At 45.8% G+C, this 12,041-nt stretch overlaps 1 protein-coding gene and 12 non-coding genes across 13 annotated transcripts; 5 read left to right on the forward strand and 8 right to left on the reverse strand.

The window, feature by feature from the left end:
- Positions 1-497: 497 nt before the first annotated feature.
- Positions 498-3,071, reverse strand: LOC105945544. The gene is made up of 3 exons (XM_012953871.3): positions 2,614-3,071; positions 2,029-2,517; positions 498-1,022 (listed from the first exon to the last, which is right to left on the reverse strand). Exons 2-3 carry the CDS (start codon positions 2,509-2,511, stop codon positions 498-500), a joined length of 1,008 nt encoding a protein of 335 aa, XP_012809325.1. The 5' UTR covers positions 2,512-2,517; positions 2,614-3,071.
- Positions 3,072-5,452: 2,381 nt separating this feature from the next.
- On the reverse strand, positions 5,453-5,524 carry trnae-uuc. Its single transcript has one exon. It is a non-coding gene; the product is annotated as a tRNA-Glu (tRNA).
- Positions 5,525-6,048: 524 nt separating this feature from the next.
- On the reverse strand, positions 6,049-6,121 carry trnaa-agc. The gene has a single exon. It is a non-coding gene; the product is annotated as a tRNA-Ala (tRNA).
- A 308-nt stretch (positions 6,122-6,429) lies between these two features.
- trnaf-gaa lies at positions 6,430-6,502 on the reverse strand. Its single transcript has one exon. It is a non-coding gene; the product is annotated as a tRNA-Phe (tRNA).
- A 468-nt stretch (positions 6,503-6,970) lies between these two features.
- Positions 6,971-7,043, forward strand: trnam-cau. The gene has a single exon. It is a non-coding gene; the product is annotated as a tRNA-Met (tRNA).
- Positions 7,044-7,120: 77 nt separating this feature from the next.
- Positions 7,121-7,206, forward strand: trnay-gua. The gene is given in 2 exon segments: positions 7,121-7,157; positions 7,171-7,206. It is a non-coding gene; the product is annotated as a tRNA-Tyr (tRNA).
- Positions 7,207-7,527: 321 nt separating this feature from the next.
- Positions 7,528-7,599, reverse strand: trnag-ucc. The gene has a single exon. It is a non-coding gene; the product is annotated as a tRNA-Gly (tRNA).
- Positions 7,600-7,844: 245 nt separating this feature from the next.
- trnae-uuc lies at positions 7,845-7,916 on the reverse strand. The gene has a single exon. It is a non-coding gene; the product is annotated as a tRNA-Glu (tRNA).
- Positions 7,917-8,439: 523 nt separating this feature from the next.
- Positions 8,440-8,512, reverse strand: trnaa-agc. Its single transcript has one exon. It is a non-coding gene; the product is annotated as a tRNA-Ala (tRNA).
- Positions 8,513-8,819: 307 nt separating this feature from the next.
- On the reverse strand, positions 8,820-8,892 carry trnaf-gaa. Its single transcript has one exon. It is a non-coding gene; the product is annotated as a tRNA-Phe (tRNA).
- A 743-nt stretch (positions 8,893-9,635) lies between these two features.
- On the forward strand, positions 9,636-9,708 carry trnav-aac. The gene has a single exon. It is a non-coding gene; the product is annotated as a tRNA-Val (tRNA).
- Positions 9,709-10,718: 1,010 nt separating this feature from the next.
- On the forward strand, positions 10,719-10,791 carry trnak-cuu. The gene has a single exon. It is a non-coding gene; the product is annotated as a tRNA-Lys (tRNA).
- Positions 10,792-11,367: 576 nt separating this feature from the next.
- On the forward strand, positions 11,368-11,440 carry trnav-cac. The gene has a single exon. It is a non-coding gene; the product is annotated as a tRNA-Val (tRNA).
- The last annotated feature ends 601 nt before the right edge of the window (positions 11,441-12,041 follow it).

Raw genomic sequence — 12,041 nt, forward strand, 5'->3', positions numbered from 1 at the left:
CTTTTGAAAGAGCTGCGAGAAAGAAACCCTGATGATTTCCACAATTACCTACGGATGTCAGAGAGCAGTTTTACGTCTCTATTACAAGCAGTGGCACCAATGATTTCCAAACAAGACACATGTATGAGGCAATCAATACCTGCAGAGCAGAGACTAATTGCAACACTTCGATATCTAGCAACAGGGAGGTCATTTGAAGATTTAAAGTTCACAACAGGAATTTCTGCACAGGCTTTGGGGCGCATAATTCCAGAAACGTGTAATGCCATCATTGAATCACTGAAAGCGGAATATTTAAAGGTAAATTTTTTTTTTCATTAACAATAATATTACCATACCATTGAATGAGTGAGTAGTAAAAAAACATTTATTGGGAATTCAAAAACAACTATAACGCAACAGTTTTACAATATAAGAGCTATTATACAAAAAACCAAAATGAGAAAGTGCACAAAGCCCAGGTCCACAATAATAAGTCCAGGTCCACAATAGCTGGTTCACAGATGTGAATAATGCAAATGTTGCTTCTCCGTCTCGCAGCTAGACATGTTGTTGTGTCCATTATTTGGGGGTATAGGTGACAGCATGGATGTCCATGTAGTTTGCTGCTCGTATGGAGAAGTGGAAGGCGGTGTACATATCTGGTGCATGTTTGCATTTGGGGGATACTGTTGTAATGGTGCTTGCGGAAAACTGTTGTAATTCCTGTAATCAGTAGTGGTGTAGTCTGTGAGTCTTGTGCTTTCACGAAGTGTTTTCCTAAACCCTCTATGCAGCGCTTCATTAATGATATATTCGGCAAATTGCCGCTGCTCTTCGTCCATCCTCCTGAGTTTGGACGCAACTGTAAAACCAATGGCGTCAAACTCATCAGACTTTGTGTTCAGTAAGGTTTCTGCATCGTGTAACAGCTGTTGTGTGGAGGGATTGTTTTTTCTTTTTCTGTTTCTACCCTGTGAACCCTTTGCACCTGCCATTTCATGTTGACTACCTTCTTCTATCAAAGTACTGCTCTGTGGAATCTGTAAAACAAGGAAAACATAAATTACTGTTACTTACAATGGTTCTCATATTTACTTTCTTTTATTGCAGTTCCCCTCAACTGAAGTGGAGTGGAAATCTGTAGCGAAACAGTTTGAAGATTACTGGAATTTCCCAAACTGTCTTGGAGCAATCGATGGAAAGCATGTGAGGATCCAGCCACCCACACGTTCCGGTTCCTATTATTTTAACTACAAGGGCTATTTCAGCATTGTGCTTTTGGCAATTGTTAATGCCAAATATGAATTTTTGATGGTAGATGTGGGGAAAAATGGAAGAGTATCGGATGGTGGAGCCATGGAACAAACTTTTTTTTACCAGCAGCTACAAAATGACCAGTTACACGTACCTTCAAATTCTGACTCAAGGGAAGGATTGAATTACGCTTTTGTGGCAGATGAAGCATTTGCATTACATAAACATATTTTAAAACCCTTCCCACAAAAACATCTGACAATGGAAAGAAGGATTTTCAATTATAGACTCTCCCGTGCTAGAAGGGTTGTAGAAAACGCCTTCGGCATACTCGCTAACCGATTTAGGATTTTCCATACTGCCATACAATTATCACCAAATAAAATCGATTGTGTTGTTTTGGCCTGCTGTGTGCTACATAACTTTTTACGCCGCACAAGCAGTGCTTCTTATATGCCAGTTAATATGGTGGATAGAGAGGACATTGAACAACACACTATGGTCGCAGCTGAGTGGCGAGGTGAGCCAACTGCACTGCTGGGACTGCAAGGTGCTGTATCACGCAACGCTACTGCAGAGGCCAAGGTCAACAGAGATAATTATGTAGCGTACTTCAATGGCTCTGGTGCAGTAGACTGGCAATCAGCCATGGTGTAAAACATGTAGTAATGTATGGCCTGTCAATGCTTTCGCAGTCAATGTGCAACTGATTGTATGAGCATTTTAAATAATTTGAAAATAAACGGTTTGAACTTTTAATATGTATTCAGTGTGTATTTTATGGTTGCTTACCTGGGCCAGATGTTCTGTTTGGTCCTCAACTTCTATATCTGCAGCTCTGCTACTCTGTGCTGTCACATCTGTCACATCCTCTGCTGGGCTAGCCTCAGTCGATTGTTGTTTTTCAAGGCCCTGATTTGAAAAGTTGGACCTGGAGTCCCTTGCCACCTCTTGATCCACTGTGAACACTAGCAGATCATAGTACCACAATCTTGGCACATAGATGTCATCCGCAGAGGCACCTGATTTTTTTGAGGCCTGTACTTTGTTCATTTCTTTTTTAAAAACAGTCCTTAAATTTGCTATCTTCTTCTTTACATATTGAAGATCGGCCGACGAGCAAACAGATTTGCAGAGGCTTATCAATTCTGCATATGCCTTGTCACGTTTGATCCTGTTCATGTAGTCCCCCGATTTTACTTTCCACAAACATGGAAAAGACTGGTACAACTCAATAAATTCCCTCAGGAACTCGGGGTTTGAAAATTTTTCCATTGTTACCTGTGGGAAACAGGGGGAGCATGAGTCAAAAAACAAATAAGCAATAAATACCAACATAAATATTGCATTTGGTTGTAGTAAAGTAGTACTGCTTACCAAGTGATGAGTACTTTGTGGCCGAAAATTCGTGATGAAACGAATAGATTCTTCCAGGTTTCCACGACTGTTACCCGTCCGTTCGTTGCTAGGGAACACTGGAACGAACGGTCGTATTTATCGTAGTTTTTTTTCTAACAGGCTCCGCCTACTTCCGTTTGCGACGTCAGACAGACGGGCGCAGTATTGTGGAGACATGAAGGTGCGAGGTGAGAAAAGCAAGTCAACAGCTAAGAGAATGCAAAATACTGATGAAAGGAGAGATGCAGGTGTGAAAGATGGGGGGGACAGAAGGCCTACTGCTGAGGATGACGGTGGCAGGAGAAAGGCTACAGCTATGTCCAAACAGGAGATGGTGCACATGGTATCCATTATGGAAAAAAAAGATTACGATTGTAAAAGTGGAGAGTATTCCAGGCCCAATACAAGGAAAAATCATATCCTGGATATAGTAATCCACGGGCTTGAGAGGAAGTTTGGTGTTAGCAGATCGAAAGATCAGCTCCGCAAAAGGTGGTCAGATTTAAAACTGAGAGAAAGAGACCAACTGGAAACCATTAGGCGGATCATTAAAAAAAGTGAGTAATACATTAGTATTATACATTATTATTTTCTCTGCAACATGTACCACAAGAGTATGTTGAATTGTGGTGATGTTCAAATCAATTTGTTTTTGCAGAAGACAAGCGTAAAAAATTGCTGCAAACCCATCGCAATCATAGACGGTGTGCCTCTTCTTCTGCATCTTCTTCTATGCGGAAGCCTCAGATTCCGGTGCCTGGTGCCAGTGAGAAGGATGATGATGTAGAGATGGACCATAATGAGTCTGATGAGCATGGTCATAAGAGCCAGGAAATAGAAAGCACGGGAATAGAAAGGCAGGAAATAGAAAGCAATGAGCCAGATATCGAGCCACAATCCAGCGATACCTCAGACGTTAAAGAAATCCATGAGGAAACATTCTGTGACACTGCACCTAGCAGCCCGTGCATCCTAGTTAGCAGTACAGGTAGGTTGACCATACTTTGCATTTGATTACTACCAAGCAGGCTAGCCAAAAATAACCAATACTATTTTTCACATTATAATACTATTTGTCACATTATTTCACAGAAGAAAGTATGGCAGCGCAAAATGTGTTGTACCTTTGTATTGCGGAACAGCCAGACCTTGAGACTCCAAAGGAGATTTCCAATACAGAAATCAACCAAGGGCCAGATCCGAACAATCCCAATGTTGTGGAAGATATACAAAAATGCAAAATACTGTTGGCAACTATAAAACAATCTGTCAAAGTAATAGAAACAACACTTGAAAGTATATGCCAAAAGGTTTGCAATTCTGGTGAATAGTATTGTTCTTCTTGTGCCTCTTCTTCAAAGACAAGCGTTGCTAGTATTTTCAGATGTTTTCCAATTTTAAATGTTTCTTTTAAATACAACACTCAAATTGCAGTTACTATCTGATAGATATGCCAATAGGTTTGCAATACTGGTGAATAGTATTGTTCTTCTTGTGCCTCTTCTTCAAAGACAAGCGTTGCTAGTATTTTCAGATGTTTTCAAAACGCGATTGCGTTCTATTCCAATTTTATGTTTTTCTTAAATACAATACTATCTCAAATAAATATTTGAAATATATATATTTCAAAACAAATTGGTCTTCTTGTCATTTATTTTCATTTCTAATCACCACATAATAACATCATGAACATATGTCTACATGTCTACACTGCTCCACAACTGGCGGCCCTCACAGGTGTTTTACCCCTCACCTGTATTGTCTATACAGCCTGTCTACTTTAATTACCATATTACAAATACCATCAGTAAAGTATTGTAGTAAAGAGATTATAAGTGTTTCATATTCACTATTATATTCAGTTTCAGTGAAGAGATTATGAGATTAATGGTGCCTGTATTGTCCACACAACAGGTTTTGGCTGGAGCCCCTGCAATATTCACACCTAAAGACCCTGTGATCCCCCTACATTACAAAGTATTGTATTAAAGATATTATAAGTGTTTCATATTCACTATTATATTCAGTTTCAGTAAAGAGATTATGAGATTAATGGTGCCTGTATTGTCCACACAACAGGTTTTGGCTGGAGCCCCTGCAATATTCACACCTAAAGTCCCTGTGATCCCCCTACATTGCAGCATCCACATAAAGCAGCCTGTAGCCACACCATTGTCTGCTGTAGGCTCTATCTGTGTCACACCATACTCTACCAGTGTTGGCAGCATGTTTTGGAATACAATGCTGTTTTATTTTTATTTATGTTTTATTTCAATATAAAAAAAAATCATAAAGTTTTCGTATACGAGCGATTAGGTTCTGCAAAGAACGAACGTTCTTGGACGTTCGTGTTGTGACGTTTATCTTCGTTTCGTTGACTTCCGCTGCTGGCAATCGTGACATGCGCAGAGAACAATCGTTGAAAGACAAATGTCTGACACTCACACCAACTGGCAGATTTTATCGTTAAACGACCAAAATTTTTAAACCTGGCCGATTGATTTTGGGGACGATAATGTCGGCTCGTTTAGTGGGACGACGATCGTTCGTACACCACCAACTATACGATAACTTAACGATAGCATCGGATCTTTCGGGAATCGGTCGTTTGTAAGTAAAAAATCGGTCCGTGTATGGCCACCTTAAGGGCGCTCAGGTCGCAGCTCTGATCTGGGCTCTTTCACGTTCGTTCTCCATACCCACCTGTGGCCTTTAATCGCAACAAAGGCCAAAGTTGCACACCTGAGCATAGCAGAAATCTTTAGGCACTGGACCAATCAATGGGCTCGCCAAGCAGTTGGAATAGCAAAAGCGGCGCTTCCCATACCGGGAGTCGAACCCGGGCCGCCTGGGTGAAAACCAGGAATCCTAACCGCTAGACCATATGGGACCCTGGGAGCCCGGCGCACCGTGGTGTGCGTTTACTCACTCGGGAAACGCTCTTCTGCCCGCATGGCGGGAATTCTCAAGGAAACAGCTTTGCCTCTAGTTTGGAGGATGACCCAAATAGGAATTGCCTTGGCCTTTGCTTGAGAACCACTTTAACCCTTGGCAATTTGACACCGTCCATAAAGGATTTGCAGTTTCCAGCCCTCGGTGGTCTGTGTCGTAGCTCACTGTAGAGAAGAAAGCGCGATTCCAGTACTGCACGGCCTTTTGGGCTGCACAACAGCTTCTTACCACTCTTCTTTGGGTGCTTGCCCTCGGTTGTGCAAGCAGCAGCCGGTGCAGTAATGGAATGATGCTTTTCAGAGGGTTCTGTCAACTCCCATTTACTCGGGTAAGAAATGAACGTTGCTCCACGCTGTACAGGACAAGAGGTCTGAGGGACGTTTCCACTCCTCTCTCTTTTTAAAAACACTAGACAGAAGCGCGTTGCGGCCCCGCCCACCCGCTCTGAAAAGAGCCACCTCCTGGAGGATGCGGGCATCGATCCCGCTACCTCTCGCATGCTAAGCGAGCGCTCTACCATTTGAGCTAATCCCCCTCACGGCGCAGCGCCAGCACACAGGACCTCCGACAAACCTCAACTTGGGCAGTTTTTTCAAGCTACGGCGGCGTCTGTGTTGCTCGTTACGAGTACAGTTTGGCCTTTGCGGATGTCAAATGTGCTCAGGTCTTCCCAAGGGCAACGGAGGAGGTATTTTCTCTGACGGCGACCTACTTAGCAAGAGCAGGGGGCCAGTCTTCCATATAGCACCTTAACAATTATGTGGCTTAATTACGCCTTTGCTTGCTGCTGATTGGCCTTCATCGCGCCTAGTTAAAAACGCTCTCAAAATCCGCGGCTCCACCTGCCGAAACCCGGGATCGAACCAGGGACCTTTAGATCTTCAGTCTAACGCTCTCCCAACTGAGCTATTTCGGCACAGCTGCAGCCGGCGGCAAGCGCCCTGCTAAGGCGTGGGCCTGCAGTCCAACCTTTGCTTGGCCCGTCTATCGCAAGCCCCAGCACTGCGGGTGCAGCGGGGGACTGTAGGTTTAACAGAGCAGTCCCTAGGTCGCTGCTTCAACTCTGGCTCCAAGGACACTTTTTCCAGTTTGCCACATGCTGCTTTTCCAAGCAAGTTAAACCACCAGTTGCTTAAAAAGGCTTCGAGTAGGGCAACAGACTGAAGGAAAACGGGGGTTTTCGGAAGAGCTCGACATGGGGCTCTTGTTCTCTTTTTTGCTCCACCCTAAGTTTTAGAGGTCAAAATATTTGTCCTTTTGAAAGACTTGCAAAATGCACATTGGCTATGCCTCAGTCTGTTTATGACATAAGTCACTGCAATTTTTTGTAAGGGTGTATGCAGTAGAGCACACCAGGGTGGACACCAGACGCGCGCCGCTTGCAGCCTCGTTAGCACAGTAGGTAGCGCGTCAGTCTCATAATCTGAAGGTCGTGAGTTCGATCCTCACACGGGGCAGACTTTTGGAAGGCTTCGGCTTCTGTTGGGTTTCTCAAGAGAACTGTCACCCCCTCCTGTCGGTGGCACCTTTCCGGCCTTCGATAGCTCAGCTGGTAGAGCGGAGGACTGTAGGTGTGATGCAGCAATCCTTAGGTCGCTGGTTCAATTCTGGCTCGAAGGATGCTTTCTTAGAGCTCGCGCTGCCCGTTCCGGTGCTGCTTTCTTACTTTTTGTTTTGTTTTCATTCAAGCCAATCCTGCGTACAACTTAGAAAAATGAAGAATTTTCGCATGATGCACACAGTGAGAAGACTGCACAGGCTGTAATGCAGACACGTTCCCACTGCAAATCTCCTCTCTGAAGGTTGCAAAGGACAGATTGGAAGCGCTTTTGCCCTGTACCCTGCATGGGCAGGCATGGCTGCAAAGTGGCGACATCCGCGGGTCACTATGGCGGCAACCTTTTTAAAAAGCGCTCGTCCGTGCCGCAATAGAGGACGCTGTGCGTTGGCCGGGAATCGAACCCGGGTCAACTGCTTGGAAGGCAGCTATGCTCACCACTATACCACCAACGCCATAGGCGCTCTGGCAGGCGCAGGTTCTGTGACAGCGGATGTCTCAAACGGAAGACGCTCTGAAATGCAATAAGGGCGCTCAGGTCGCAGCTCTGATCTGGGCTCTTTCACGTTCGTTCTCCATACCCACCTGTGGCCTTTAATCGCAACAAAGGCCAAAGTTGCACACCTGAGCATAGCAGAAATCTTTAGGCACTGGACCAATCAATGGGCTCGCCAAGCAGTTGGAATAGCAAAAGCGGCGCTTCCCATACCGGGAGTCGAACCCGGGCCGCCTGGGTGAAAACCAGGAATCCTAACCGCTAGACCATATGGGACCCTGGGAGCCCGGCGCACCGTGGTGTGCGTTTACTCACTCGGGAAACGCTCTTCTGCCCGCATGGCGGGAATTCTCAAGGAAACAGCTTTGCCTCTATTTGGAGGATGACCCAAATAGGAATTGCCTTGGCCTTTGCTTGAGAACCACTTTAACCCTTGGCAATTTGACACCGTCCATAAAGGATTTGCAGTTTCCAGCCCTCGGTGGTCTGTGTCGTAGCTCACTGTAGAGAAGAAAGCGCGATTCCAGTACTGCACGGCCTTTTGGGCTGCACAACAGCTTCTTACCACTCTTCTTTGGGTGCTTGCCCTCGGTTGTGCAAGCAGCAGCCGGTGCAGTAATGGAATGACACTTTTCAGAGGGTTCTGTCAACTCCCATTTACTCGGGTAAGAAATGAACGTTGCTCCACGCTGTACAGGACAAGAGGTCTGAGGGACGTTTCCACTCCTCTCTCTTTTTAAAAACACTAGACAGAAGCGCGTTGCGGCCCCGCCCACCCGCTCTGAAAAGAGCCACCTCCTGGAGGATGCGGGCATCGATCCCGCTAGCTCTCGCATGCTAAGCGAGCGCTCTACCATTTGAGCTAATCCCCCTCACGGCGCAGCGCCAGCACACAGGACCTCCGACAAACCTCAACTTGGGCAGTTTTTTCAAGCTACGGCGGCGTCTGTGTTGCTCGTGACGAGTACAGTTTGGCCTTTGCGGATGTCAAATGTTCTCAGGTCTTCCCAAGGGCAACGGAGGAGGTATTTTCTCTGACGGCGACCTACTTAGCAAGAGCAGGGGGCCAGTCTTCCATATAGCACCTTAACAATTATGTGGCTTAATTACGCCTTTGCTTGCTGCTGATTGGCCTTCATCGCGCCTAGTTAAAACGCTCTCAAAATCCGCGGCTCCACCTGCCGAAACCCGGGATCGAACCAGGGACCTTTAGATCTTCAGTCTAACGCTCTCCCAACTGAGCTATTTCGGCACAGCTGCAACCGGCGGCAAGCGCCCTGCTAAGGCGTGGGCCTGCAGTCCAACCTTTGGTTGGCCCGTCTATCGCAAGCCCCAGCACTGCGGGTGCAGCGGGGGACTGTAGGTTTAACAGAGCAGTCCCTAGGTCGCTGCTTCAACTCTGGCTCCAAGGACACTTTTTCCAGTTTGCCACATGCTGCTTTTCCAAGCAAGTTAAACCACCAGTTGCTTAAAAAGGCTTCGAGTAGGGCAACAGACTGAAGGAAAACGGGGGTTTTCGGAAGAGCTCGACATGGGGCTCTTGTTCTCTTTTTTGCTCCACCCTAAGTTTTAGAGGCTTCGCTTTAAGCTGGCCGCAAGAAAGTCTTTGCCAAACTACTCGGCATGCAAGATCTGAGGTGCTCCAGCTTTATACAGAAGACAGATTAAGAGCAATACACAGCAAGTCTGTGTAACTTGTATCATCTCTTTGTAACCTTGGGTGCATGCTGCATATCTGCCAGCAAACCAACTTCTCATGGTAAATAAAGCAAAATCAGCAAGAGCGTTTGGGTAACGCTATCAGAAATGATATTGCACAACAAACTCCTCCTCTCTGCTTGCCTTTATCTCGATAAAGCAATGACCTGTTATCAACTTCAGCCAAAACCCACTTCTCGCTACTAATACTCCTAGGTCTCTCAGCTGCTTTTGACACTGCCTCTCCAGTCCAGGCGGCAGCAGCAGCAGCAGCATCCTCATCCTCATCAGCAGGAAGTTTCTGTAGTGTAGCGGTTATCACGTTCGCCTAACACGCGAAAGGTCCCCGGTTCGAAACCGGGCAGAAACATCCTCTTGGAGAGTGTTTAGTAAGATTGAGTATGCAGACTGAAGAATTGCCGCACGCATTCAGTATGGAGGTGCCATTTGTGAGAGCCTTGTGCTCTAGAAGGCTCAGGAGATGGGGATTTTGACTAACACACATGAAACCTAATAGCATTCATTGCAGACTGTACAAAATATTAGAAAGCAGCAAGAGGCCCTAAACCACTTTGCTGCACCCCTTTGGACTTACATCAGCATTTGGGGGCCCACAAGGTAAGCGAATGCGTTGACACCATATCAATAGACACAAAAATCTAGGAGTAGTGATGGGCGAAATGTTTCGGCAGGCGTGGATTCGCGGGCAATTTCCGCGTTTCGCCAGAGGTGGATTGTTTCGTGAAACGGATGAAAAAATTCACCGCGCATCCAAAAAATTGTCGCAAGAATAGTCGCGGGCGTCAAAAGAATAGTCGTGCGTCCAAAAATTGTCACAAGAATAGTCCAGAGTGTTAACAGAAATAGTCGTGGGCGTCAAAAGAATAGGCAAGCGTTAAAAGAATAGTCGCTGGGCGACAATTTTTTTTTCCGTGCAACATTTTTGCCCTTTCGCGAATCTTTTGAAAGATTCGCTAATTTTTCGGCGAAGCGAAACGGGACAGATTCGCTCATCACTATCTAGGAGAGAGCCCTCTATTAAATGCGAGGATTACTGCTGTAGACCCAGAGAAAGTCACGTAGCAATACAAAGCTGCAGACTTTCGGCAGCTCGCTATCAGAAGGCTTCTCAGTGGACTGCTAATTAGTTTTACCAGCTTCTCCTCCACTCGCAGCAGGAACAGGAACTGACGGGAAGTGCCAAAGTGAAACTGGTTTGTCTTTTCTTCTTTAGTGCCAGAAATAAAATTAAAAAAAACACATAGATATTTCGTAATGAAAACAATGGGCAACAAGTAAGTTTGGCTCAAGCCCTAGCCGTCGAGCTAGACGGCGTCGAAAAGAGGGGTATGCTGACCCTGTGGCATGCGGCGGTCAGTTGCCCGGCTAGCTCAGTCGGTAGAGCATGAGACTCTTAATCTCAGGGTCGTGGGTTCGAGCCCCACGTTGGGCGCTAACCTTTTCAAGTCTTCTTGTATCCCGAACATGTCTACGCGACAAAGGCGTGCGGTTGCCGTATGCGGGCCCCACCTGTGCGGCGTCCAACCAATCGGCCCCCATGTAGGCAAAAAATACTGCCCCTCTTCACGTAAAGTAACGTGAGGAGTCGAAAGACGTACTTACCCATTTTGGATTTGTCAGAATGAGCTCTTCCCAAAAACAGATGGTTTCCTGGGGTAAACCTACTGTTGGTAGAATGTTGGTCCTTGAAATGTGTAGTATTCGGATTTATGGAGTGGAGATTTAAAAGTTGGGCAGTGTACTGCTGGGAGTTTTTGATCTGTACGAGTCAGAAATCTCCATAAAATAAGGTATAGAAGCCTAGATCTTGTCTGGCAGTAAGAGCAAATGAAGTGCAAATTCTGCTGGCAGGCAAACTGGTCTCGCTAACTCTACCAAATGAGTCGTCTAACCATGCACCTGAACAGCATTGTTCATTAGAGGGGTTGCTTTTTTCATGCTCCCAGTGCTGTCATCATCTTTCCTAGTGATTGGGATAGGGGGCCCCCCGTCCGGCCCGCTCACAGTAGTTTCTGTAGTGTAGTGGTTATCACGTTCGCCTCACACGCGAAAGGTCCCCGGTTCGAAACCGGGCAGAAACATGCTTTTTGGTTACGCCTGAAGCGGTTTAACATCATTGAAAAGGTGAGGTGCACGTTAATGTAGCAGAGAGATTTTGTAAAAATATTTTATTACGGAAAGCCCGGTGTTTGGAAATGAGAGGAAAATATCCATGCCATCGAAAAATATCAATTGCGTCCGGAAAAAACCATAACCAAAATAATACCCACCCTGCCTCTTACCCATTTGGACAGTATTTTGGGCCCTTGAGCTAAGCAAATATATTTGCCATATGCACAGTTAACCGCATCAGGCAGAAGCTTTCCTGCCACAGAGGAGGTTTAGGCAGAGATTTCCACACGTCTTGCAGAGATTTTCACACGTCTTGGCACAGAAATAGGAGCTGCAAAACTCAGCATCTAATGACGACGGCATTTGTTACCCCACAATCCACTTCCCCAACCATGTAACTACATAGTAGAGAAATTCTGCTCAGTAGCTAGATTTCATGTTCCGCAATACAGTTGTACAGCCATGTGACTGACAGTAGAGATTTTCTCCTCAGTGGGTCGACGCCATATTCCATTATGCAGTTGTACAACCATGTGACAAATAATAGTAAGTTGGAATTGCTTGGTCACA

This window comes from Xenopus tropicalis, chromosome 3 (genome assembly GCF_000004195.4).
Source record: "Xenopus tropicalis strain Nigerian chromosome 3, UCB_Xtro_10.0, whole genome shotgun sequence".
Lineage (NCBI taxonomy): Eukaryota > Metazoa > Chordata > Amphibia > Anura > Pipidae > Xenopus > Xenopus tropicalis.